Source organism: Vulpes lagopus, chromosome 17, assembly GCF_018345385.1.
Source record: "Vulpes lagopus strain Blue_001 chromosome 17, ASM1834538v1, whole genome shotgun sequence".
Taxonomy (NCBI): Eukaryota; Metazoa; Chordata; class Mammalia; order Carnivora; family Canidae; genus Vulpes; species Vulpes lagopus.
The window spans coordinates 23,778,186-23,805,879 of record NC_054840.1 but is presented as its reverse complement, the minus strand read 5'-3'; the positions used below and the strand labels follow the sequence as shown (position 1 = coordinate 23,805,879).

Here is a 27,694-nt window from a genome sequence, read left to right as displayed (position 1 = left end):
TAAGGTATACACAGGATATATTCTAGAAATATTAGAAAGTAATATTAGCAAGTGCATATTCATTAGCTAAGGGTAATATAAAGTTAGAGAAAGGAGCCTGAGTCTCAGATTTCAGTTTTGGATAAATACGTGTCACTGACTAAGATACCCTATGTGTTTAGGGGGAAGATGATGTCTTCAGTTTTGGACATTGTTTAAAGTGCCAGTGAAATACCCAAGAAGACCTCTCCCGTAGACTCTTGGATATAGGTGATGGGAGTTATGAGAAGAAGGCAGGGTTGGAGACACATTTCTGAATCTTCTGTATATTGGTGTTGGATAAATCAAGGGAGCTGGAGAGAGTACTCACTGAGAGAATGTAGTGTGAGAGAAGAGATAATGGGCAGGCCATCAGCATTTGGGGACAGGCAGAAGAAATAGTCAGCAGTGGAAACTTGAGAAGATAAATCAGGAGTGTGTTGTCTAGGAAGGCACAAGGAGGTCAGCAGCGTGAGGTGTTGGTGAGAGAGGTCAAGTAACATAAGGGCTGAGGAAGTGTCTGCTGGATCTGGCTGTGGAAGTCATTGGTGATTTTGGTGGGACCAGATCCATTTTGGAAACTGAATATTCTGAATATGCAGGTGGATTATTTCTGTTGAGTGTTTCGTGACTGACAAAAACTGCTGTCAAAAACCCAGATGCCACCAGAGTCTAGCAGATAATGAAAAGGAGTGGAGTGGAGTGGAGTCAATGGCCCATCTAAGGACTACATGGCTCCAGAGTGTTGATTCAGTTTTTTGAAAGAGGCTAAATTTTAGGGTTTTTCTTTTCAAATTTATAAAGTTGGTAATTAAAAGAACATTTAAAAGTGCTGGCAAATAAAACACATCCTGGGCTGCATTTGACCTTGTAGTCTCTAGTTATAATTTAATGATAGTTTTAATGTGTTAATACTTAAGTGACATTCTTTTATGTAGGGTGTTCAAAAAGAGGAAAGAGAGAAATACCGAAGGTTACTGGAGCGACTTAAAGAAGGTGGTCATGGAAACTCTGTTTCTCCTGGAACTCCAACTTATCACAGGTAAAAATGAGCTAACAAAAATAAATGCTTTGCCACACATCTTTTTCCTTATTTTTGGAGAGGGGATTGGTGAGAAAGGCTCTGTTGAGAAAAGAGATTTGCATTGTGAGAACTGGCCTTATAATTTGTCTGAACATTATATCTAGTAATGAGATATATAGAGTGTAGTGGTTTTACAAAATAGATTTTTCTGTTAGCTTTAGAATCTTTTGTTCACATGCACTCCTGAAACTCTGATATAGAAAAGTAGAATTACAGGTTGAAGTCAGGTTCTTGGAGAACAGAATGTTTTCCAACCTCTCCAGCACATACATTTACATTTCCCTTAGTGTCTTGTCTTTTTCTGGTCTCTTCCCCCTCCTTCTCCTTTCCTGCCCAGTTCTCCCTCCCTCCCACCCTAGCCTCTCTCTCTGATACACACACAGTCCCTATGGCATCTCAGTGAATGCATTTTTGCAAGATTGAAAGTCTTCCACTTTAGAGACAAGATTAAAGTCACCCCAGGTTATAGAAAGTTTTCCTTATAGGACTTATTGTTAAATACTCTAATGCTTTGGGCAAAACATGACAGTGGCAGAAGAAACTGATGTCTGGCTTTATATTCACCTGTAAAAACAGGACAGAAAATATGTGAGCTCAGCATTGAGGCACACATGGTAATTCTAACAAGTGGTGTGAGAATACACAGCAGAGGTGGGGGGGGGGGGATCCTGGAAATTATGTAACAGCAAGTTGAAGGTGAAAAAGTCACAAGACTGCTTAGCTTGTTGAATGTACAAATAGCAAAAGATTATTTGTCTAGGAATTTTAACTTTTGTTGTGAGCTTTTTTCTTTCCCTCTTAGTTTACTCCGGCAGAATGCTAGTATTTTGTTTTGACTAGTCACTGTTGGCAGCAGCAGTATGCTTCATGAACTTTTGCTCTTGTCATGTTAGCAAAATCCTCAAACTATTTTGCTGTTTACATTCCTGCTTTTATTGTATTATTTTAGGATCCATTTCATTATGTCATTTAAAATTTTTCAGCTTTTAACTTGAGTTTTATCACACTGAGCTTTTTTGGTTGAGGTGGTGCTGAGGATTGAGAACATCCCATTCTAGCAATGTTGAAAGTGGAGGTTAGGTAATTTGGCTGAAGTATTAGAATCAAGATTACACTCCTTGTATTCCAGGCCCAGATGGTGCTGTGTTGCATCCTCTCATAATTTGATGTTATAGGGTAATCAGTAACCCCTGTTTCGAGAAGCTTGTCAGATGGAGATGATGAATATTTATGGTAGACTTTCCTTTTGTATCTGACCTTCTTTACTTTTTGTGTTCTTAAGCTCTCAAAGAAGTCAGATGGACACATTAAAGACCAAAGGCTGGGGGGAAGAGCAAAGTCACGGAGTCAAAACAACTCAGTTTGTTCCAAAACAATGTGAGTTCCCAGATTTAGCCCTGTCTCCGTATATTGGCCTATGAAATTGAGAAGTGACATCCTAGTGAAAGATGGTATACCAAACTTTAGAGCATTGTCAGACCCCAGGGCTTTGACTTGGGCTTATCCAGTACAAGTAGTTTAGTAGAAAACTGTTCAAGATGAAGTAGATTCATAAAATACCCCTTGATTATTTTTCCTAGCTTCTACTTAGCGATATCTTGTGAGTCTAAAATTTCATTTCTTAATATTTATTTTGTTAATTTCTTTATATTTCACCACTAGCTGTTTACTAAATGGCATTAAATGATAAGCGAATGTCTTGATGCTTTGGAAACTATGTAAGTTTAAATTCTAGCTATATGATTGATTAATAAAGGAAACATAAAGTCTTTTCTTTATCATCTTCACAGATAGAGTTGTTGAAACAAGGGGACCGCTATGCTCAGTGAGAAGTGAGAAGAGGTACATGGTTCAGTTCATTCTAAGTTTTCTTTTGATATATTATTTTCTTTATAAGTTATATTAATGAATAACTATGTCTAAAGAATTATGAATTCTCCTCAGCTCTAACAGCTGGTCAGCATATATGGGTACGTGGGTAGCTGTTGTGTCAGATGCCCACACTAACTCGGAAGGTGTCCTTCTCTGCTGGGTGTTAGGGGTTGGGAGATGCAGGTGGCACTTGGATAAGAGTGCAATTGTGGTGGGCATCTTTAGGAATTAGCACCTCTAGTATAAGAACAGTAAAGGCAATTCTGTGTGCCTTAAGGATTTTGGATGATAGTTCCTTTAATAGCAGAGTATGGGGTAAGCTATGGCCCACTGTCCATATCTGGTCCACCTGCCTATTTTTTTTAGGTCAAGTTTTATTGGAACATATTCATGCTAATTCATTTACATACTATCTGGCTATTTTTAAACTATGATAGTTGAGAAGATGTGACAAAACTGTGAGACTTGGGGCACCTAGCTGGCTCAGTCTGTAGAACCTGTGACCCTTGATCTTGGGTTCTTCAGAGTTGTGAGTTTTAGCCCCACCTTAGACAGAGATTACTTAAAACAAAAACAAAAACATAAGACTTGCAGTGCCCAAAATATTTACTATCCTTTTTCAGAAAAATTTTGCTGACCCTTGGTTTAGAGGACTATATAAACTCAAGGCAGTTTTTGTTTACAAATTATTGTCTTATTTCTAAAACTAATCTCACATTTACAGGTTAAAATTATCCAGTCTATACTCTCCCAATATTTTTCCTCAGGTGTTGTTCAAAGGGGAAAATTTCTGATACAGAGAGGACAGTTGGAATCAGACTTGAAAATGAAGGTGTAAGTGGAAACTAGTTAAATTTTATATGTTTTACTCTTTGACCTGAACTATGTTAAAATGGTGCTCATGAAAAGTAAGAGAAATGAAAAATATTATTTTGATTTCTAATTTCATTGTTTTCTTTGAAAAAGCAGCAGGCTTTGAAGATACACAACTTTTGGCTTCCTTCTAAATTCCCGGATTTTTATCTCTGTATGGTGGCCAGTTTTTTTTTGGTGGCCAGTTTTTTTTTGGTGGCCAGTTTTTTTTTGTTTTGTTTTGTTTTTTTGTGAGAGAGATCAACATGCTTCTATCCCAACACTTATCTGCATTGCCTGGCTTCCTTTGGAGAATTTTAAAAAACCATGTGGTCTTTAGGAAAAATATGTTCAGGACCTTCTTTTTAGTTAAGATCTCAGGTTTATTTGAAAATATTAGCAATCTCATGCTCTATTGGATTTTACATTTTTCTGTGTAAGTACTGGAATAAAAAGTGTTCCAGGGATCTCCATAGTGATACCAACATTTTAAATAATAGCAGCAAAATGTTTTTACTAAACACTCAGTATCTAAAAGAAATACATTTCTAAATTAAAGGCAACTTGAAATTTTAGACACATTTAAGGTACATAGAAATACCAAAGTTTAGGGCACTGCTTATGTGAAGTATTAGTTTGATCAGGTTTTTCTCCCATTAGACCTCTTTGTAAGGATTAGTTTAAGTCTCAGAACATTCCCATTCCCAGTCATTTGGAGTGAAGCCTTTTGTATTGAGTTATCATTTATCACCTGTGGAACACTAGCTGAAAAAAGAGGGGAACTATGCCTGAGAGAGGACAGAGAGGGAGCATATTTGGAACCTGGCTGAAGACTACGTCGTGCTTCTGTCTGTGTTGAACCTGAAGGCTTTGCTGTCTGGGATCCTGGGTTGGGGTCGGGGCAGCAGCTGCCCGTTTCCGAGGCCTCGGATACTTAGTTAGCTAGAGTGAAGAGTACTGGCTCTGCATGTTGAGGTTACTGTAGTTCCAGTTTAAAGCTCTCTTTCTAACTCCATTTCTTAGTTTTAAAAGTTGGCCTACTTCAAATTCAGTGTTAAAGGTTACATAGGGTCACAATAAGGATGAATATTGTCAGAGTTTCTGGAATGCTGGCAGAGGTCTATTTGCTATCCCAAATGGCGCTTACATAGGTATTAATTTTACAAAAATTAAGTGGTCTGTAAATTTTTCTGTAGTATATAATTTTTAAAAATGAAATAGAGCAAGTTTACTTATTCTAAGGATGATAATGCTTTATTCTGAGTGATGGGATTATGGGTCATATGTTTTGCTTTTTTTTTTTATGTTTTGCTTTTTAAAAAACATTTCAAAAAGTCTTGTAACCATCATGTTTTTCATTGGCTTAAGAGAACTGAAAATACTCTTCTTGCTGCCTATAGGGAAAGTGACAAGTGTTCTTCACGGTTTGTAATTGAGGTGTCCTGTGAGCCTTAGGTCTTGAGCATTTTTTTGCTCCCTCTCTCAGGGACAGACAGATATGCGAAATCTCCTTTACTTATTTGGGAGATTGCTAATTCTCTCCTTTCAGGATAATGGCACTGTTTTATGTTTCATGTGTGATATATGTTTATATGTGTAAATATCAAACATGCCAATAGAATATAGAAACTTTTTTGATCAGAGGAGGGGACACCAGCTGGAACCTGACCTATCCGAAGAGGTGTCAGCCCGACTCCGCCTGGGCAGTGGGAGCAATGGCTTACTCAGGAGGAAAATGTCAATACTTGAGACAAAAGAAAAACATTGCTCAGGCAAAGAGAGGGATAAAAGGATGGATGATCTTCTTGAACTTACAGAGGTATTATTTCTTGTGTTGATCAGAATAAGAGACATATCTTTAAATAACCTCAGTTATCAAGACTTGAACACATGTTTTGTTTTGAGGAGTTTCTCCAGCCTAGGGATGAGTGTATGAAAGATATCAGGTCCAAGGGCTATCTAGTCACTGGCTACATTGATCACTAGTGATCTGTGAAGGTAGCCTAAGGGATCAGAACATTAGTTCAGCAAATGTGAGTAGACATATTTGTCACATATATTGGGACATTATGGGTTCTTTGTATATTTTCTTCAAATATTTTGGGTTACATACTATGAGTTTCGCATTAGGAATGAGTTCATTGCATTTCTTAAAAGTGATTATTGTTTACTAAAATGTCCCTTTCATTGATAATTGCATTTGAAAATAGTAAAAATTTATTTGAAAAGCCAAAGAAATGAAGGTAGTTAAAAATTCTCATTTTAAAGGTGAGCCTGTATGTTGGTTCCTTTTCCAATTTTTGTTAGTAGGTGGTGGTCCTATGTAGTCCTGTGCAGTGAGCACTTACTATATATTGGACATGCAAGTGGAGTGTCATAAAACGGCACAGTTGTGTGCAGTGGAGGAAGCAAGATTTAAAATACTTGAATGAAACTAATTTCTATTGAGTTTATAGATTCAATCTCAGTGGCTTAAATATGATATGCATTTATCTGCATAATTCTTCAGAGTCATGAAGTCATCTATTCAATGAAGAACCAGTTGGTAGACCTTGCTTCCATTTTCCAGCTTCTCCCTGTTTGTTTATTCCCTTCATGTCCAAACTGTATAGTATCATCTCTTAGGGGTCCTAATTCTATTACATTGATGTTTTAAAATAAAAGTTTAATAGGTAAATAAGGAAAGTGTGGAAATACTTTAAGAATATTGTGAAAGGAGCAAAGGCTAGAGTTAGACACTCCTGGGTTCCAGGCTGGGCTCTTCCTTTTAATAACTGTCTGACTTTGAGCATATAACGTAAATTCTCTGAGGTTCACCTCTTCTGTAAAATGGTGATAATACTTTCAGCACAAGCAAGGATTAATGATGTGCTTCAAGGATCTGGTACTATGTTTGGCTCATAGTGCTCAATAAATGGTAATGGGATAGTTGAAATTATACTTTAAATGTAAATATTATTACCAAATTATTGTTTCCAGAAGCCAGTAGTTGAACTAACTTTTTTTTTTTTTAACCATTAGACTGCTCTGTATTTTAGAGATGAAAAGTTTGTTTTAGCCTCAGACTCTTGAAATCTGATTCTGGTTCTATTTAAAATACAACCTCTGGACTTTCTAATTCAGGACATGGAAAGGGAAATCAGTAATGCCCTAGGTCATGGCCCACAAGATGAAATCCTAAGTAGTGCTTTCAAGTTGCGAATCACTCGAGGTGATATCCAGACCTTGAAGAACTATCACTGGCTCAATGATGAAGTAAGTTCTTTTTGTTCCCATTCTATCACTGTGCTTAACCATTTACTGTCTATAACCAGAGTGATCTCTACCTAATTATAAGGGGTTGGGAAAGCAGCTCTTAGTTTCATCTAAAACAGAAATATCTCAAACCATAAACAGTGGTCAGTTGCGATTCTTTGCTGTCTTTAATTAGTCATGTTTCACTTTTCTGCATCAGTTCTTTGTTTCATCCACCACTTCATTTATGAGGAGTCTTCAGTGATTTTTTTTTTTACAGATTTATTCTTTTTTTTTAAAGTAAGTTCTACGCCCAACATGGTGTTTGTACTCACGACCCCAAGATCAGGAGTCACATACTCTACTGACTCAGCCAGGCAGGCACCTCTTCAGTGACATTTTTATGAACCTTAGGTGTAGCTGATGAGAAGGAAGCAGCAAGTGATACTTTATTTTAGACGAATTCTTATAAGAGCCATTTTATTTTTTTCAATAATAAAGGGATAGACTGATCACTATACATACATGTATATGTAAAAATGTGTCTTTTTCTTTGAGTGATAATGGTAAAAATTTGCCTAATTGTCATCTCGTATCTTTATATATTTAGCTAAAACTAGCTCTGAGTTCTTGCACATGTTCTCGCTGGTCCTTTCCTTAACTCTCCAAAGTCCTTGCATTTTCCCCTTTGTCTTCCTTTCCCCTCCCCTCCCCAGATGGATGATGTATAAACACATTCATATAAAACTAGTATTTTTGTTTTATATTATGAATGTCATATATTTATGATAGAAAATTTGAAGGTACAGGAAAAGTAAAAGAAAAATATTCTGAAGTGTCACCACTCAAAAATAAAATATTAATGTTCAAGTATATTTTTTCCAGTTAATATTTTTTATACATGGTAAAATTTATAAGTAATAAAACTCTAGTTAATATTTCTGTATATTTTTTTCATGTGATATAGTTACATACACCTTTTCATTATTGCAGACTTTTTCCTTGAGTTTCTTCTCTTGGCTCTTTTGCTCACATGCTTCAAAAGTACAGTTTCACTCCTTAATTCCTTGCATTTTGCCCTGATTATCCTTTATTTTCCATATCCTGCCATAAACAGTCCTTTCATCCCCCTCTCTAGTACCTTCCTTTCCTGAAGCTCCTTACCTTCTAATTCAGATAGGTAGAAATTTAGTTGTGGTAATGTACTTGCCATGTTCTGACGTTTACTCCCTTGGTATTACAGGTCATTAATTTTTATATGAATCTTCTGGTGGAAAGAAACAAAAAACAAGGGTATCCAGCACTTCATGCATTCAGTACCTTTTTCTATCCCAAATTAAAGTCGGGTGGTTACCAAGCAGTGAAAAGATGGACCAAAGGGGTCAATCTCTTTGAACAAGAACTTATTCTGGTTCCTATTCATCGGAAGGTACATTGGAGCCTCGTGGTGAGTTGAGAGGGTTAATTGTTGGAGTCTGTATAATGGCTGTTTTCTTGAATAATGAAGCCTACCTTTTTCTGTCCAGTTAAAAGCCCAGTAGTACATATAAAGGTGTACTCTGTAGAGTCGCTTCTTGGCTCTTGAGTTGAACAACTTAGAAAGCTAGATGGCATACAGGAAAACAGGAAAAGAGTTTTAGTACACATATGAATTCTTTATTTGATTTCCTTAGTTTTGTTTACAAGATGGTACAGATTTATTATAGAAGAGTAAAGTATGATACAAACTAAAAAACAAAACCAAAAAAGCTCATCACTTTGAGAGGATCACTAATGTTTTGGTGAGTAAGTTTCTAGGCTTTTCTCCAGGACTAGAAGTACATACTTTTACAGAAATGAAGCTCATATTACCTGTGATATTTTAGAAGAAATGTGTCTTAGAAATCCATTTATGTTGGTACATGTATTGACTTTTTAAAAGTTGCTTTTCCTTTTAGAAATAATATTCTCCTGTTAAGATGTTTCTGGATGTTATGTTTTTCCATTACAGGTGATAGACCTAAGAAAAAGGTGTCTTAAATATCTGGATTCTATGGGACAAAAGGGCCACAGGATCTGTGAGATTCTCCTGTAAGTAAAGGCTGAAAAACTTCACTGCTGCATCATTGTGCCCTTGTTAGGTGATCTGTCTTCTATCTAAGCCTAGAAGGCTCTGGTGGATGGTAGTGTAATGTTTAGTGAATGTCCTTCTAGTTGTTCAGGAATTGACTTGAACTCATCTTCTCAATAAAGAACCTAATATTTGATCTTAACCAGCACTTTTATTTAGTAGCATCACTGGAAACAAGTTTGTCATGCACTGTAATTGTAAAATATGTCTTAATAGGATGCTGTAATTTGAATTAGGATTCTTTGGGATTGATACATTATTCTGAATGTTTTAAAGAACTGTTAGCTAGGGAGTCTTATCCTTGAATTCTTCAACCCACTCATGTCTCTATGCTTTCCAAGAGAGTTGGGTTCATCTCAGAACCAAGAGGTAACTTTTAAGTTAAAGCATATATGCTTTATAGGCAATATTTCAAATAGTAATTGCTAGAAACCTGCCTTTCAAGCATAGCTGCTTAACTGAGCTGTGTAAAGTGGTGATATGAATTTCACAGTGAGGAAGCAGTTCAGTAAGAGCAGTCTCTCTGCTCACTGGAAACAAATGGGAGTTCTCGTTTTTAATTTTAGTAAGGATACTTGAATAAGTTTTATAAGGATATGAACCTTTTAAATGAATGACAAGAAAACTTATTAACAACAATTAGTTCCATTCTCTCTTTCTCAGTACTATTTTAGTGTAAAAGATTCTTTTTTACAGGTATTTATCTTGAATAGAAAGTTTAAAGAGAAGAAAGTTTAAAAAAAATCATAAGATACACCAGATTGTTTATTAAAGCAGTTATTTCCTCCTAGTGTTTTCCGTTTAAGATGTATGTGAAATGTGTACACATCCATACATGTGCACATACACATACATATTTCACTAAAATCACTATTATTACTGAAATCACACAGCAAAGTGTAAGAATACACAAAAATCATACTTCTGTCACACTGACTCTTTTTTCTTTCTTTCTTCCTCTCTCTCTCCATGGGTATCTAAGGCCCACTTCCTTTCCTGATGTTCCCAGTTCAGCTTTTCTTGACTTTTTTTTGCATCATTACCTCCCCACCCCCAGAGAAAAATTTAATTTCTCCATGACAAGAGAAAATAATGCTAAGGAATAAGACTTTTTATTTGTTGGGTTTAGAGGGCTACAAACCTTTTTGAAACATCTAGGATTCTTGCCTTCCAAGAATGAATTTCCACCCCCTGGGGACGATGATATTGCTCCCACTGAGAGTGTAAGTTCTGGCTTCACTGATGCTGGTTTCCTTTATATGCAGGGTAGGATGAGAATGGAGATGCCTGGCTTAAATTTGAGAACCCTCAGAAGACCTGAATAAAATTAAATTACTCTTAATACTTAAGTATATATTACTTATGGCCCCCTTATGTAAGTCCTTATCACACTTAAGAAAATCAGCCAAGGGGGGCACCTTAGTGGCTCAGTTGGTTGGTGTCTGACTTGGTTTCGGCTCAGGTCATGATCTCAGGGTCATAGGATCCAGCCCCATGTTGAGCTCTGCACTCAACTGAGAGTCTTCTTGAGATTCTTTCTCTTCCTTTCCCTTTCTCTCAAAGAATTTTTTTTTTTTTTAAAGAAAAACTAGCCATCAGTCATATTGTAACTTGTAACTTTGGTTCATGTTCTAATTTCCTCAGGTATATTTTATAGTTTTTTCCTTCATCTAGGAAGGCAGTCAGTCAGGGTTCATGTGGATTTAATGTCTCTTTAGAATAATTTAGAATAGTCTTCCTTTTTTCATTTTTCATGGCAGAGGCTTTCTTTTTTTTTTTTTGTCTAGGCCAGTTGCCTTGTTTTATAATTGTTTTCTATTTTAATTTTTTTTTTTAAGATTTTATTTTTTTATTCATAAGATACAGAGAGAGATAGAGAGAGGCGGAGACACAGGCAGAGGGAGAAGCAGGCTCCACGCAGGGAACCCAATGCGGGACTTGATCCCGGGGCTCCAGGATCACGCTCTGGGCTGAAGGTGGCGCTAAACCACTGAGCCACCCAGGCTGCCCTCTATTTTAATTTTTAATTGAAGTATGGTTGATACACAATGTTACATTAGTTTCAGATATGTAAATTAGTAATTTGACTACTCTCTAGTTATGCTGTACTCACCACAACTATAGGAACTTTGTTTTATTTTATTTTTATTATTTATTTATTTATAAAATATTTTATTTATTTATTTATGAGAGACACAGAGAGAGAAGTAGAGACAAAGGCAGAGGGAGAAGCAGGCTCCCTGTGGGGAGCCTGATATGGGACTCAATCCCAGAACCCTGGGATCATGACCTGAGCCGAAGGCAGACACTTACCCAACTGAACCACCCAGGCACCAGTGTATTTTCTGTTTTAGATCTTTTTTTTTTTTTTTTAACTTCCAGTACAGTTAACATACAGTGTTACATTAGCTTCAGGTGTACAATATATCAGTATAATGATTCAGCCATTATAGAACATTATGTATCAGTGTGCATCATGGTAAGTGTGCTCTTCATCTCTTACCCATTTCACACATTGCTCCACATTTTATATCTATTTTTAACTGGGAAAAAGCAAGTTGTAAAATGAAGTACTTTTAAAAATAGAATAAAGTGTATGTTTTTATTTTAAATTTTTTTTTGATTTTTATTTATTTATGATAGTCACAGAGAGAGAGAGAGAGAGAGAGAGAGAGAGAGGCAGAGACACAGGCAGAGGGAGAAGCAGGCTCCATGCACCGGGAGCCTGATGTGGAATTCGATCCCAGGTCTCCAGGATCTTGCCCTGGGCCAAGGCAGGCGCCAAACCGCTGCGCCACCCAGGGATCCCAAGTGTATGTTTTTAAATTATGTGTAAGGAGTGGAGAACTAGAAGAAATCACAGTAAAATATTAATAGTTATTCTGAGTGGCTATTATGAGGTCTTTTGCATTTTATATTTTACAAATTTTAATTTTCTCAGGCATGTACAGTTTTTGTAAGCAGGAAAAAAAAATAAAGATCAAAAGCAATCATGTTTTTTTAAAAAGCTAATAGAGATGGATTTGAGAATAGCCTGCCTGTTAAACATCCTTTGTAATGTCCTTTGTAATGTCCTTTGTAATCATAATGGTAAGTCTCCACAGGGATTCATCAATATATTCTTTCTTTGTTGTTTTTTTAGTCAGTATTTACAGGATGAAAGTAAGACCAAAAGAAATATTGATCTGAATCTTTTAGAGTGGACCCACTACAGCATGAAGCCACATGTAAGTGATGATATTTGGAGTGTTTTGTTGCATTTACTGACTGTGACATATTATGTAGACTTGGCTTCCTCCCTCCCCTTACTTATCCTTAGGCATGCATAAGCTGGTCTTAAGAATTATCTATTTCTAAATCTTTAGAAATTCATTTAATCAAGGTATCTGCTACCTAGTCTTTATTTCTTATTTAAACATGAATGTTGGGGCACCTGGGTGGCTTAGTCAGTTAAGCATCCGACTCTGATTTTGGCTCAGGTCATGATCTCAGGGTTGTGAGATCGACTCTGCATCCGGCATCACACCCAGCAGGGCATCTGCTTGAAGATTCTCTGTCCCCTCTGCCCCTCTTCCTGTTTGCGCGCGCGCGCATGTGTGTGTGTGTGTGTGTGTGCGCACACACGCACACACAGTCTCTCTTTCAAATAAATCCTTAAAAAAATAAATTATAAATGTTAACTATATGCTAGTATGTTTCTCAAAAAAGCTAATAAACTCAAGTCAGCTATTTTTCTTGGTTGGTGCTAATAAAAATTTAAAGTTCTTGTTACTTATCTGGGAATTTTGTTTCTTTAGGTCTTAAGGGTCTCATGCCACAGGTCCTCAAGAGACAAATATGCTCTTTGTGAACATGTTTTGTATTTTACTTGCCAGATTTGAATGCTGAGAAGGCACTTCTCTTAGGGCTTGTGAATGCATACATTTTTGAGTCCTAATGGCTTCCTTTTTAAAGTAAGCTATTTCAGTCTCAGCCCTCACCCGTGTGTAATGGCCCACCTATCTTTACCCAAGAGATTTTCCTAAGTTGAATAATTAGAAGGTTAAGTTTTGAGATTTCCTGAGGAGAGCACAGAACCAAGAGGAGTCTGTTAGGATGAATATACAGTGTTCTGGTGTGGGGATGTAACAAAGAAAACAAATTTTCTTCCTTTGTACATTGGAGTCTGTAGCTGTCTCCATACTGAGAGATGCTATGCTCAGGAGAAAAGTTCAAGCTACCTACCATAGGTGTGGGTGTTGTGCATGTTCAAACAATCTTTTCTCTTTTTTTTACAATAATCATGTGTGTTTCTTTGAATAAAAATTGAACTATTGTCCTCTAGAGTGTTTTCCAGCAGGGGATTCAGACTGTCTTTTATTCTTACTATCTTGTGCTCCAGAGAGCCAACAGCCAAAGTGTGTTTGGGGCTGGCCAACATTAGGGCCCCAGAGGCCTGGGCAATGTGTGAATTTAGCTCATGGGGATCGGTTTATGATGCCTTTAGCACTGCTTGCAGTAAGCTATGCTTTTGCCTCAGCACAGAATTGAGCCATCAAAGCAAGATCCTGATTAGTTAAAGCCTATCAAGAGGCTTTTTTCTTTCTCCTGCTTGTAGCTGTGGGGGTTGAAAGTTGTGGTCTTATTTTGCTGCCTCCAGAAGAGAAGCTAAACCCTGCATTATGGAAATAGGTTAGTTGTATTGTAAGCCTGTTTCTGATTGAGCCACACTTAGCCCTTTTTAAAATTTATAAAATGCTTCTGAACCCATTCTGACTAGAATTCCTGTTACTTAACTAATAAACTTTCTTCCAGTTTGGTTTCCCAATATGAGAGGAGACAGGGAATTCTCACTTTTCTTTTTCTTTCTGAAAAATATTTTCTGTGGGGGTCACATACTCCATGTCATGGGTAGGGTTCTTATACCGCATAAAGACTGTGTTTGTGTACCTTTAACATGTACCTTTAAGATATTGTTCATCCATGGTAATATTTATAAGAACTCAAAGGAGTTTGTATTTGATGACATTTTATCCCTTTCTCCCCTCTTTTTTTTTTTTTTTTTGTAATTTTAGGAGATTCCTCAACAGTTGAATGGGAGTGATTGTGGAATGTTTACTTGTAAATATGCAGATTATATCTCTAGGGACAAACCTATCACATTTACTCAGGTGAGTGAAGCCCCTCCTCACCCACTTACTTGGCAGTGAACAAGATAGACATGGAGCGTGTTCCCAGTGCCTGGCACACAGTAAGGCCATTGGAGGGTAGCTGTGGTGCCATTATTACTGCTGTGACCCTCGGCTGTGGCTTCACTCCGCCAGGATCAGGGCTTGTCCCTGCATCTGCCCTTAGGTTGCTCCTCCTCTTTAGTGACTAGGGAGCCCATTTGCACATCTCCAAACTCCAGTGTTCACTGGCTCCTGAGTATTTCTGGACAAAGGAGGAGGCCTGTAAGAGTATGTAATAGCCTGGGGAGATCAGGCCTTGCAAGAAGTTAAGCCACAGGTCTGAGCTCTAGCTGCAAGTGCTGCCTTTCCCTTCTGTGCTGTCTACTTAGAGTTCTCCAGGACTGTATTTGAGTGGGAATTTGAGTGCGTTGGAACTCTTGAGAATTTATGTTTGTAATAGTGGATTCTCAGCCTTTTTATAACTGAGGACAACCCCCTTTATTTATTTTTCTTTTTAATTTTTTAAAAAAAGATTTTATTTATTCGTTCATGAGAGACACAGAGCGAGAGTGAGAGAGAGGCAGAGGCACAGGCAGAGGGAGAAGCAGGCTCCACGCAGGGAGCCCAATGTGGGACTCGATCCCGGGTCTCCAGGATCACACCCAGGCTGCCCCACAACCCACTTTAAAATATATTTTTCTGGGGCGCCTGGATGGTTCATTCAGTTAAATGTGTGCTTTCAGCTCAGGTTATGATCTCAGGGTCCTGAGATTGAGTCCTGCGTCTCCTACTCCTCCCTGCTCATGTGTGCATGCTGTCTCTATCAAATTAATTAATTAATTAATTAAATTAAAAAATATTTTTCTTAAACAGGCCTCACTTGAACAGATACTGTCCACCAAATTGTACTTATCAAATAAGACTAATAACTATATTCCAAGCTTTTGAAGCAACATGAAGTAACGAGGTCTCCCATGCTGAACTATAATTCTAGTCTAAAATAAAGGCACTTGGTATTGGTTAATTTCATTAGTTTTACTAAGAATAAATGTGTGGTTTTTTTTTTTTTACTACATGTTTTGAGCTATTTAAAATAACTTACATATTCATATGTTACGACTTTTTAGGCCCCTCTAGGTAGGAGATCACTAGTTGATAGCAAAGTGGTATATCTATCTTATTATAATGAGATGCCAGGAGTACCTCAAGGGTGTGAACTTCTGATTTCATCAAAAAGAGAACTAGTTAAAAAAAAGAGAGAGAGAGAGAACTCGTTGAGTTACAGCTAATTTTGGATTTGTTTCGTGTGTTGCTTTGAAAATTGGCTGTCGTGATTATCGTAAAGCAGAATAATATATTAAGCAAAGCTGTTTCATTCTTTGATGCTTCTAAATAACGAGTTATTTGCTCTTTCAATCTACTGACATGAGATTTGAAGGGCAGAAGTTGCCATTTGAACAGAATTGGCAGTGTACATTTGGTAAAACAAATTTTTGAATGTTATTTTCCTTTATTTAAATAGAGTTCATGTTTTTCTCAAAGACAGCAAAATATGTTCATTTTTGAATGTTCTGAAAATAGATGTAAGTAGAAGAGTTTTGTGTTATGCTACCACTTGGGTGTTTCCATTTTGGTTCATGTCTTTGTGTTACAAGGTAGTTGAGGGATTCCCTTGTATAATTCTGCAACCTGCTTTGGTTTTCCTTAACCTGTAAAAACGCTTGTGACACATACAATATAACAATAACATTATAACCTCCTTATCTATGGCTTTTAAGTCTGAATCATGACATAAGAGAGTCAAGGCTTATATAAAGGACATAGTTTATTTAGAGGATTACACCTAAGGGTTGTTGACACTGTGTAACATATGGTGTGTTGTTTGTGGACCCCCTGCAGCACCAGATGCCTCTTTTCCGGAAGAAGATGGTGTGGGAGATCCTTCATCAGCAGTTGCTGTGAGGAGGCCCCGCCCAGTCCCTCGAGCTGCTGGTGGTCCTGTCACGGAGGACGGATGTTTCCATATACCTCATGCATCGTGGGTTCAAAAGTCCCTGCATCAGCTCTGGTCTCGCAGGCACTGAGCCGCAGCTCGCGCCCGGCGCTCCTGCCCCGGCCCCACGTGATGTGGGGCTTCTGCGCGGCCGTGCGCGAGCCTGTGCCTGCTCGCAGCCTGGATCGTTCAACCCACACAAGAACAAACGCTAATTCATACTTTTTTTTTTAAAGATTTTTTTTTCCCTATGAATGTGGGAAATGCAGGATTTATTCTACAATTTGTTTTTTGTGTGTTTGTTCACGTGTTCATTCGCTCACTCATTTGCAAACATAACGGGCAGTGGCTGTCTGCTGCTGCTCTTACAGTTAACTCTGAATTACCTGTTCGAACTATTTATTTTTGAAAGGAATATCAGTCAGGCTCCGCTCCCAGCTGAAGACCAGGAGGGCAATCAGTGGGGGGAGGAAGGCGGTGGTAATTCACTTCTCTGAGGCTGGAGCAGAGGCTGCCGGCTGGAAGCTGGAGATCTGGTTTTGGGGGCTTGCAAATGCCAGAAGCGCCGCAGTGGGGGGCCCGGTTGCCTTTCTGAGGAAGTCGGACACCACAGCGTTGGCATGGGCCCCGGCAACGTGGAACTGCCGCCCAGGAACTCTGGCTCTCCAGGTGTCTTCAGAGGAGCGTAGTGGTCATCCGGGAGACTGCTCTTTCTGGAAATGAGGTGACTTGGCTACTCTTGAAACTGGATTTGAAGTAACTGTAAACCCTACATCTTCATTTTCATCCCAGATCTGGTTGCGTCTAAACTTTAAGAGTTGTCAGGGCTGGCCTGGGCTGCTGATTTCAGATGATACCATTCAACGTAAAAGCTATTTTTCCTCAAAGTTTTTTTTTTTTTCTATGTATAAAGCCGAAATTAAGTTTTGTACTCATTAGGATTTACATCCCCCCCATTCCATCCCCACTGAAATTTGGAAGAAAATTTAGTACATGGCTCTGAGGCTGCCAGTTATACAATAATCTATTTTGCATATGAAAATTTGTATTTAACTTTTTTGTTCACGAAAAACTTTACAGTGGTTACACATTTTTAATTTCGGAAAGTTTAGAGTCGGTCAGAACATATTTTGCAAGATCTAGTGCCTAGTGTTGCTTTTCCGACATAATAAAGGCCGTCTGGCAAACCTGCAGAGCGTATGCCCCAGTGCTTCCTGACCTCCCTCCCTCAGAGCGCCCCAACCTGCCCCGCGCGACCGCAGGGTCGGGCCGGAGAGCCAAGCCTCGAGTCTGCCGCCGTCGGAGCCGGTTCCCCCGGGGCGGGTCCCGAGCTGGGCTCCTGGATGCGCCGCTCGGCCGCGACGCCCTCGAGCTTAGGCCGCTGGCGGCAGTGCGCCGGGATCCTGGGCCCCCCGGGTCCCCCCGGCCCCCGGGGTTCAGCTGACGGTCTAGTCCCCGGAGCCCTGGAGGAGCGGCGTCTGCATCCTGCCCCAGCCGGGATGCTGGGGTGCGGGCGTGTGGGGGCCTCCCGAAGCGGCGTTGGCTGAGCCTCCCCGCGGTGCCCTCTCCTCGTCAGCCCTTCGGGATCCCCGGCCCGCGGGGCGACTGCTCAGACCCGGCCGGTTCCCCCAGCTCCTGAATTGGGGAGCTACCCCCGGCCACGCTTCTCCAGGGACTGCAGGTCTCGGTGCAAACTGTTGGTAATGGAATTCTTAGAGCTAAGCAGCTTATGCGGAAAGCAGTCGGGCGATGAAATCCACAGCTGAGCCTGTCGGTAGCCAATTGTCGACATTAAAACCAGTGACGGGGCAGGCGGCGCGGCTCAGCGGCTTAGCGCCGCCTTCGGCCCGGGGCGTGACCCTGGAGGCCGGGATCGAGTCCCACGTCAGCTCCCTGCATGGAGCCTGCTTCTCCCTCTGCCTGTGTCTCTGCCTCTCTCTGTGTGTCCCACATGAATAAATAAAATCTTAAAAATAAATAAAAATAATAAATAAATAAAACCAGTGATATATATATTTGTAATTGCAGTAGTTTGGGGATCTGAAAAAAAGGTAGAGAAGACCATTGTTCTTTTTTAGAAGGCAGTCTCCTAAAACTTGATAAAGACGAAAAAAAACCCACACAAAAACTATTGGTAAGCAAGTGTCTTTCTCATGTTTGGCCTCCTACCAGAGCTGGGACGTGGTGGGAGGGACCCAGACCTGGGGTGTTCAGAAGATGTTCTGGAGAGCCCCATATTCTACCTCAGTTGCTGAAGACTATTAAACTTCTGATCCCTTCCCCCTCCAGGATCCTAAGCACAACTTGAGGAACGCCACATCGAATGGCGGGTGCTTGCCCGCATTAAGGAGTTGCTTGGTGCTGGGCCCAGCCGTGCGGGTGCGGGGAGTGTGTCCTAGGAGATCTACTGACCCTCAGATGCGAGTAAGTAGACCAGGTAGAGAAGTGTAATGACCTTAGTACTGTGTTTTAAGCTACATAGTTTAAGTTGGCTTTTGTGAACTAATTGGGAACCTAGTTTCTTTGAGGAAAAACTAAGCACCCAATATTCAAAAAGACTTTTGGTATTGTTTGTAAGTTAGAGATCTAGCTGGCTGTATTGCCTTGATAACTAATTTTCCTTTTAATTTGCTACCCAAGCTATACTAGGAAGAGTTTGGGTGTATTGAAACAGGCGTTGATTTTATCTATTTGTCAATAGATAGGTATTGATTTTATCAAATCAATAGGTGTTGATTTTATCTTATTTACCAACAAATTCATGTCTAATTCGGTGGCCTTCAAATTTTTGGATTGCAAATATTTTTTGTATTTTTTTTATTGTGACCAATACATACATATATCTATATTATGTGAATTATATGTGGACACAAAAGTTCCACAAAAACATTACTTGCCCTTGCTAACTTCTGATAGTTGGTATTTCAGGGTTTTTTTTTTTTTTACTACATGTTTTGAGCTATTTAAAATAACTTACATATTCATATGTTACGACTTTTTAGGCCCCTCTAGTAGGAGATCACTAGTTGATAGCAAAGTGGTATATCTATCTTATTATAATGAGATGCCAGGAGTACCTCAAGGGTGTGAACTTCTGATTTCATCAAAAGAGAACTAGTTAAAAAAAAGAGAGAGAGAGAGAACTCGTTGAGTTACAGCTAATTTTGGATTTGTTTCGTGTGTTGCTTTGAAAATTGGCTGTCGTGATTATCGTAAAGCAGAATAATATATTAAGCAAAGCTGTTTCATTCTTTGATGCTTCTAAATAACGAGTTATTTGCTCTTTCAATCTACTGACATGAGATTTGAAGGGCAGAAGTTGCCATTTGAACAGAATTGGCAGTGTACATTTGGTAAAACAAATTTTTGAATGTTATTTTCCTTTATTTAAATAGAGTTCATGTTTTTCTCAAAGACAGCAAAATATGTTCATTTTTGAATGTTCTGAAAATAGATGTAAGTAGAAGAGTTTTGTGTTATGCTACCACTTGGGTGTTTCCATTTTGGTTCATGTCTTTGTGTTACAAGGTAGTTGAGGGATTCCCTTGTATAATTCTGCAACCTGCTTTGGTTTTCCTTAACCTGTAAAAACGCTTGTGACACATACAATATAACAATAACATTATAACCTCCTTATCTATGGCTTTTAAGTCTGAATCATGACATAAGAGAGTCAAGGCTTATATAAAGGACATAGTTTATTTAGAGGATTACACCTAAGGGTTGTTGACACTGTGTAACATATGGTGTGTTGTTTGTGGACCCCCTGCAGCACCAGATGCCTCTTTTCCGGAAGAAGATGGTGTGGGAGATCCTTCATCAGCAGTTGCTGTGAGGAGGCCCCGCCCAGTCCCTCGAGCTGCTGGTGGTCCTGTCACGGAGGACGGATGTTTCCATATACCTCATGCATCGTGGGTTCAAAAGTCCCTGCATCAGCTCTGGTCTCGCAGGCACTGAGCCGCAGCTCGCGCCCGGCGCTCCTGCCCCGGCCCCACGTGATGTGGGGCTTCTGCGCGGCCGTGCGCGAGCCTGTGCCTGCTCGCAGCCTGGATCGTTCAACCCACACAAGAACAAACGCTAATTCATACTTTTTTTTTTTAAAGATTTTTTTTTCCCTATGAATGTGGGAAATGCAGGATTTATTCTACAATTTGTTTTTTGTGTGTTTGTTCACGTGTTCATTCGCTCACTCATTTGCAAACATAACGGGCAGTGGCTGTCTGCTGCTGCTCTTACAGTTAACTCTGAATTACCTGTTCGAACTATTTATTTTTGAAAGGAATATCAGTCAGGCTCCGCTCCCAGCTGAAGACCAGGAGGGCAATCAGTGGGGGGAGGAAGGCGGTGGTAATTCACTTCTCTGAGGCTGGAGCAGAGGCTGCCGGCTGGAAGCTGGAGATCTGGTTTTGGGGGCTTGCAAATGCCAGAAGCGCCGCAGTGGGGGGCCCGGTTGCCTTTCTGAGGAAGTCGGACACCACAGCGTTGGCATGGGCCCCGGCAACGTGGAACTGCCGCCCAGGAACTCTGGCTCTCCAGGTGTCTTCAGAGGAGTGTAGTGGTCATCCGGGAGACTGCTCTTTCTGGAAATGAGGTGACTTGGCTACTCTTGAAACTGGATTTGAAGTAACTGTAAACCCTACATCTTCATTTTCATCCCAGATCTGGTTGCGTCTAAACTTTAAGAGTTGTCAGGGCTGGCCTGGGCTGCTGATTTCAGATGATACCATTCAACGTAAAAGCTATTTTTCCTCAAAGTTTTTTTTTTTTTTTCTATGTATAAAGCCGAAATTAAGTTTTGTACTCATTAGGATTTACATCCCCCCCATTCCATCCCCACTGAAATTTGGAAGAAAATTTAGTACATGGCTCTGAGGCTGCCAGTTATACAATAATCTATTTTGCATATGAAAATTTGTATTTAACTTTTTTGTTCACGAAAAACTTTACAGTGGTTACACATTTTTAATTTCGGAAAGTTTAGAGTCGGTCAGAACATATTTTGCAAGATCTAGTGCCTAGTGTTGCTTTTCCGACGTAATAAAGGCCGTCTGGCAAACCTGCAGAGCGTATGCCCCAGTGCTTCCTGACCTCCCTCCCTCAGAGCGCCCCAACCTGCCCCGCGCGACCGCAGGGTCGGGCCGGAGAGCCAAGCCTCGAGTCTGCCGCCGTCGGAGCCGGTTCCCCCGGGGCGGGTCCCGAGCTGGGCTCCTGGATGCGCCGCTCGGCCGCGACGCCCTCGAGCTTAGGCCGCTGGCGGCAGTGCGCCGGGATCCTGGGCCCCCCGGGTCCCCCCGGCCCCCGGGGTTCAGCTGACGGTCTAGTCCCCGGAGCCCTGGAGGAGCGGCGTCTGCATCCTGCCCCAGCCGGGATGCTGGGGTGCGGGCGTGTGGGGGCCTCCCGAAGCGGCGTTGGCTGAGCCTCCCCGCGGTGCCCTCTCCTCGTCAGCCCTTCGGGATCCCCGGCCCGCGGGGCGACTGCTCAGACCCGGCCGGTTCCCCCAGCTCCTGAATTGGGGAGCTACCCCCGGCCACGCTTCTCCAGGGACTGCAGGTCTCGGTGCAAACTGTTGGTAATGGAATTCTTAGAGCTAAGCAGCTTATGCGGAAAGCAGTCGGGCGATGAAATCCACAGCTGAGCCTGTCGGTAGCCAATTGTCGACATTAAAACCAGTGACGGGGCAGGCGGCGCGGCTCAGCGGCTTAGCGCCGCCTTCGGCCCGGGGCGTGACCCTGGAGGCCGGGATCGAGTCCCACGTCAGCTCCCTGCATGGAGCCTGCTTCTCCCTCTGCCTGTGTCTCTGCCTCTCTCTGTGTGTCCCACATGAATAAATAAAATCTTAAAAATAAATAAAAATAATAAATAAATAAAACCAGTGATATATATATTTGTAATTGCAGTAGTTTGGGGATCTGAAAAAAAGGTAGAGAAGACCATTGTTCTTTTTTAGAAGGCAGTCTCCTAAAACTTGATAAAGACGAAAAAAAACCCACACAAAAACTATTGGTAAGCAAGTGTCTTTCTCATGTTTGGCCTCCTACCAGAGCTGGGACGTGGTGGGAGGGACCCAGACCTGGGGTGTTCAGAAGATGTTCTGGAGAGCCCCATATTCTACCTCAGTTGCTGAAGACTATTAAACTTCTGATCCCTTCCCCCTCCAGGATCCTAAGCACAACTTGAGGAACGCCACATCGAATGGCGGGTGCTTGCCCGCATTAAGGAGTTGCTTGGTGCTGGGCCCACCGTGCGGGTGCGGGGAGTGTGTCCTAGGAGATCTACTGACCCTCAGATGCGAGTAAGTAGACCAGGTAGAGAAGTGTAATGACCTTAGTACTGTGTTTTAAGCTACATAGTTTAAGTTGGCTTTTGTGAACTAATTGGGAACCTAGTTTCTTTGAGGAAAAACTAAGCACCCAATATTCAAAAAGACTTTTGGTATTGTTTGTAAGTTAGAGATCTAGCTGGCTGTATTGCCTTGATAACTAATTTTCCTTTTAATTTGCTACCCAAGCTATACTAGGAAGAGTTTGGGTGTATTGAAACAGGCGTTGATTTTATCTATTTGTCAATAGATAGGTATTGATTTTATCAAATCAATAGGTGTTGATTTTATCTTATTTACCAACAAATTCATGTCTAATTCGGTGGCCTTCAAATTTTTGGATTGCAAATATTTTTTGTATTTTTTATTGTGACCAATACATACATATATCTATATTATGTGAATTATATGTGGACACAAAAGTTCCACAAAAACATTACTTGCCCTTGCTAACTTCTGATAGTTGGTATTTCAGGGTTTTTTTTTTTTTTTAAGATTTTATTTATTTATTTATTTATTTATTTATTTATTTTTATTTATTTATTTATTTGATCATGAGAGACACACAGAGAGGCAGAGACACAGGCAGAGGGAGAAGCAGGCTCCTTGCAGGGAGCCTGATGCAGGACTCAATCCCAGACCCCGGGATCACGCCCTGAGCCGAAGGCAGACGCTCAACAACTGAGCCATCCAGGCATCCCGTATTTCAGTTTTTTAAAAAAGTATAGGTTGTGACTACCAACCCACTAATGGATAGAAACCCAGTTTAAAACTCGGCTCTAAGTCACCTGACAGAGGATGCAAACTAAATTCAAAGCTATTAACCTGGAGACCACAAACATAAATGTGGGACTGTTTTGAGATGAATCAATCTAAATCTAGGAAAATGGGCTGGAAGCTTTCAGACCCTCATTGGAAATATGTAAACAGTCCTTGTTCTTCAGGCTTGTGTGTTGGTATTTCTAAAATGTATTAAGTAGATATATTCCTAGTCTATGCAGGATATAAAAATGGTCCAATGAATGCGGGTGTCCTTTGTCTTTTCCTCGTGGGATGCATGGCACACATTATAACAGATTAACGTCTGAGCCTCGCGTTTCTGAAAACTTGGACACTGAACCCTTCTTTCTGTGTCACCTGTGGCGCTGTTCTAGGGAACACACTTTGGAAAGTGCCAAGAGAAGTAACACAGTTCTTAGAAGAATGTACTTCAAATCTACATGGAGGGAGCGCGCTGCCGCCAGCCCGCAGCACACACACCACCCTCCTTAAGGGCATAAGGTGGTCATCAAGCCTGTAGTCATGCTTATATTTTTCTCTAATTGTATCAATAATAGGTGTTTATAGTACAAAGGCGAAATGCTGATAAAAGGTAAAGAATAAGAATTCTGCAAAGTCATCATTCCTAGTTAACTGAACATTAACATTTTGGTATCTATCCTGGCCTTTGGTATATGCCCCTTCTTATATGTATAAAGAGGTATGTGAATTGTACTGGTTCACACATGTGTATTTTTTTGTTAACAAATATGGAATCATACTCTATATGGCTATATAACCCTTTTTCTACTTAGTTTGTCTCAAACATCTCTTCATGTCAATAAATATTGACATTATTTAGTTGCTGATAGTGTTTTAGAATATGGCTATAATTTATTACATTCAGTGTTCTTGCCCGTACCATCTTGTACCATGTTTGGGTTATTCTCTTAGGAGAAATTCTCAATTAGAATTTCTGAGTTAAAGTTAGATATATTGAAAAAAATTAAGTTAGATATATTAAAAACAAATTAGGGGAAAAAATCACCTATTGGTATTTTGACTTATTTCTTTTGGCACAGGATGATGAGCTGTATCTCTATTGATTTGGTTTATTTTTTCTTTTAAGAATTTATTTATTCATGAGAGACAGAGGCAGAGACCCAGGCAGAGGGAGAAGCAGGCTCCCTGCAGGGAGCCCGATGCAGGACTTGATCCCAGGACCCTGGGATCATGCACGGAGCTGAAGGCAGATACTCAACCACTGAGCCACCCAGGTGTCCTTGTTTTTGTTTTTGTTTTTTTAATTTAAAGATCATATTTATTTGAGTAAGCAGGTGGGGTGGGGGGAGGTCACCAGTAGGGAGAAGGGCAGAGGGAGAAGTAGACTCTCTGCTGAGCAGGACAGACATGGTGCTTGATCCCAGGGACCCAGGGATCATGACCTGAGCCGAGGGCAGATGCCCAACCAACTAAGCCCCTCTACTGATTTAAGTCTTAAAATATTTTTCATGAGTAGCTCTTTTGGATAAGTTCATTCTGCAACATTTGCTATTTTAGTGGACAATTTTATCTTTTTTTCAGCTGCTTTGCAAAAAACTTATTATGGAAATCCTAAGACCTACATAGTCATCATCCCCTTTTAGGAATTACTAAAATGTGGCTAACCCCTCACATGTTGTTCTACCTAAATATTTAAGAATGTCTCCCTAACCAATATTAAAAAAAAAAAAAAACCTGTATCATTTTCACATCTAATAAACATTTGCTAATATCTAATGGTTCATATTCAAATTTTCTTGTTCATTTAATAATTTTTTTTAAGATTATTTATTCATGAGTTACACAGAGAGAGGCAGAGAGATCGAGGGAAAAGCAGGCTCCTTCCAGAGAGCCTGATACGGGACTCAATCCCCAGACCAGGATCACGCCCTGAGCCAAAGGCAGAGACTCAACAGCTTAGCCACCCAGGTGTCCCTTATATATTTTTTTCCCTTATATTTTTCTAATCAGGATATATAGTGGGCTGAATGGTGGCCCTCAAAATGATAGGTCCATATCCTAATTCTTGGAACTTGTATTATTACCCTCCATGACAAATGATGATTAAGTTAAAGGTCTTGAGAAAGGAATTTATCTTGGATCATCTGGGTGGGCTCAAATGCAATCACAGGCCATATAAGAGAGACTGAGTTTTAAGACAGAAGAGGAGGAGGTGTCAAAATGGGCCTAAGCAGTGTTTATATTTTATACTCATCTTTGTGGGGGGGAAAATCTGTTCACACATCTCTAAAGCAAAATCTGGAAAAAGATACCAACTGTTAATAATGGTCTGGACAGGCTGTTACTTTCTACTTTATAAACTTGTTTTTGGAGTTTATAAAAAAAAAAAAAGGGCTAAAAAATGAGATATGGAAACAGCCTGAGGTGATGCTACCATGAGCCACGGAAGCCTGGAGCCACCAAAGCTAGAAGAGCCTCAGGGAAAAGGCCCTGCTGACACCTGGCTTTTGGACTTTCGGCCCCAGCTCTAGAACTCAGAGATAACAAATTTCTGCTTTAACCCATCAGATCTGGCAGGTGCTACAGCGGCCTCAGAAGTCTAGTGCAGGCTCCAAATAAGAAATCTGATTTGATGCACGTTGCCTTTGACGATCACAGCGCTCTGGAGACTCGCACCCAACAGCAGTCTCCCTCCTTATACTATTACAGTAAAGAAACTTGTGTTTTCCTGTGCAACGTCCCCCGTGCCAGATTTGGCTTACAGCTCCTTGGCAGTGCTTAACCATTTTCCGCCAGCCCTTGTATTTTCTATGAATTGGGTAAGTTTAGAGACTTAGCGTGGCTCAGCGGCTGAGTGTCTATCTTTGGCTCAGGGCATGATCCTGGGATCCAGGATGGAGTTCCACATGGGGCTCCCTGTGTGGAGCCTGCTTCTCTCTCTGCTTGTCTCTGCCTGTGTGTCTCTCATGAATAAATAAATAAAATCTTAAAAAAAAAATAAACTGGGTAAGTTTAATCTAGCGGCTGGACTGGATTCAGGTGGAAGTAGGTAAGGACACTTCACTGAGGTCCCTATGGTGTTGGATCTGGTGGTCCCACTTAGTAGCCCTAGGATTGAGCAGTGGTTCAGGCTGTAAGGCTTCCCATCCATTTTTCTCCTCTTGGTTTTAGATCTGATGACCCATTATCTCAGTAGGAGGTACAAGATGGTGCTTTTTTTTTTTTTTTTTTAAAGATTTTATTTATCCATGAGAGACACACAGAGAGAGGCAGAGACACAGGCAGAGGGAGAAGCAGGCTCCATGCAGGAGCCCGATGTGGGACTCGATCCTGGGTCCTTGGGATCATGCCCTGGGCCGAAGGCAGGCGCTAAACCGCTGAGCCACCCAGGGATCCCCCACAGGTCGGATTGTGATAGTTTTCTTGCTTAACCAGGATGGTAAAGGCTCGTGTGACACAGCTGCGCCCCACTGGACACTGGCCCCTTACTGAAGGAGGTCTCTTGGTGAGAAACCGTGGAGACCAGAATGTGGGCACTATGAATGCTGATTACTCCTGGCTTATTGGTGCTTCTGGGCCTTTGCAACAGACTAAAAAATACTTTCTTCAAAGGGAAAAAATGTTTTACTGATTTCCAATTCCAATGTAAGAGTCTAAGGATTTTCTTGATTTTATATTATAATCTTGACAACCTGGGTTGCTAACAACATCAACATGATTATTTGTTTTACCCCACAGTATACTTTAAATAATTTCACAATATCAATACTAACAAGGCCAATAATTATAGTTTAAGATTTCTTTGCAATTCTTTTTATTTTTAGACCATATCCCACTGGAGATTCACAGTGAAAATACTCTTTTAAAATCACTTAGTTTTTTCCCCCAGTAATTACGGCATCAACTTGATACACAGTTGGATTCATTTGTTCTTGGTGTTTAGGGATTTGCTTTTTGCTTTGTTTTTTAATTATGTAAAACATAAACATTAGTCCAAGGGTAAAACGATGCAATAAGATACATTCAGTTTCCTTGCCTCACCCTGTTCTCTTTTCCTATCTAGGTAACTTGGTAGCTTTTTAATCTTTCTTGAAAAGATAGATGTATAAGTATTCATATTTCTTTCCTTTTGTACAATAGTAAAGATAATATATTTGGTTTTTAAAAAAGAACTCAATTTATTCTAGGGGCACCTGGGTGACTCAGTTAAATGTCTGACTTCAGCTCAGACATTTAACTGTGATTAACTGTGATTTAACTGTGATCACAACTGTGTTGTGATCTTGGTGTCCTGGGATGG

The 27,694-nt window shown here is 40.3% G+C and overlaps 1 protein-coding gene across 3 annotated transcripts in view; it reads left to right on the top strand.

Moving 5' to 3' along the window:
- The window catches only part of SENP2 (SUMO specific peptidase 2), a 31,852-nt gene extending 14,349 nt beyond the window's left edge, over positions 1-17,503 (top strand). For 2 of the 3 annotated variants that reach the window (XM_041731880.1, XM_041731882.1), the window contains 11 exons: positions 957-1,060; positions 2,385-2,479; positions 2,893-2,944; positions 3,742-3,808; positions 5,469-5,645; positions 6,950-7,081; positions 8,304-8,507; positions 9,051-9,130; positions 12,313-12,397; positions 14,225-14,320; positions 16,220-17,503. In XM_041731880.1, the coding sequence (XP_041587814.1) occupies positions 957-1,060; positions 2,385-2,479; positions 2,893-2,944; positions 3,742-3,808; positions 5,469-5,645; positions 6,950-7,081; positions 8,304-8,507; positions 9,051-9,130; positions 12,313-12,397; positions 14,225-14,320; positions 16,220-16,282 (1,155 nt within the window). In that variant the 3' untranslated portion in view covers positions 16,283-17,503. The remainder of the gene's footprint in view (positions 1-956; positions 1,061-2,384; positions 2,480-2,892; positions 2,945-3,741; positions 3,809-5,468; positions 5,646-6,949; positions 7,082-8,303; positions 8,508-9,050; positions 9,131-12,312; positions 12,398-14,224; positions 14,321-16,219) is intronic. The other variant, XM_041731881.1, reaches the window with a different exon arrangement.
- The last annotated feature ends 10,191 nt before the right edge of the window (positions 17,504-27,694 follow it).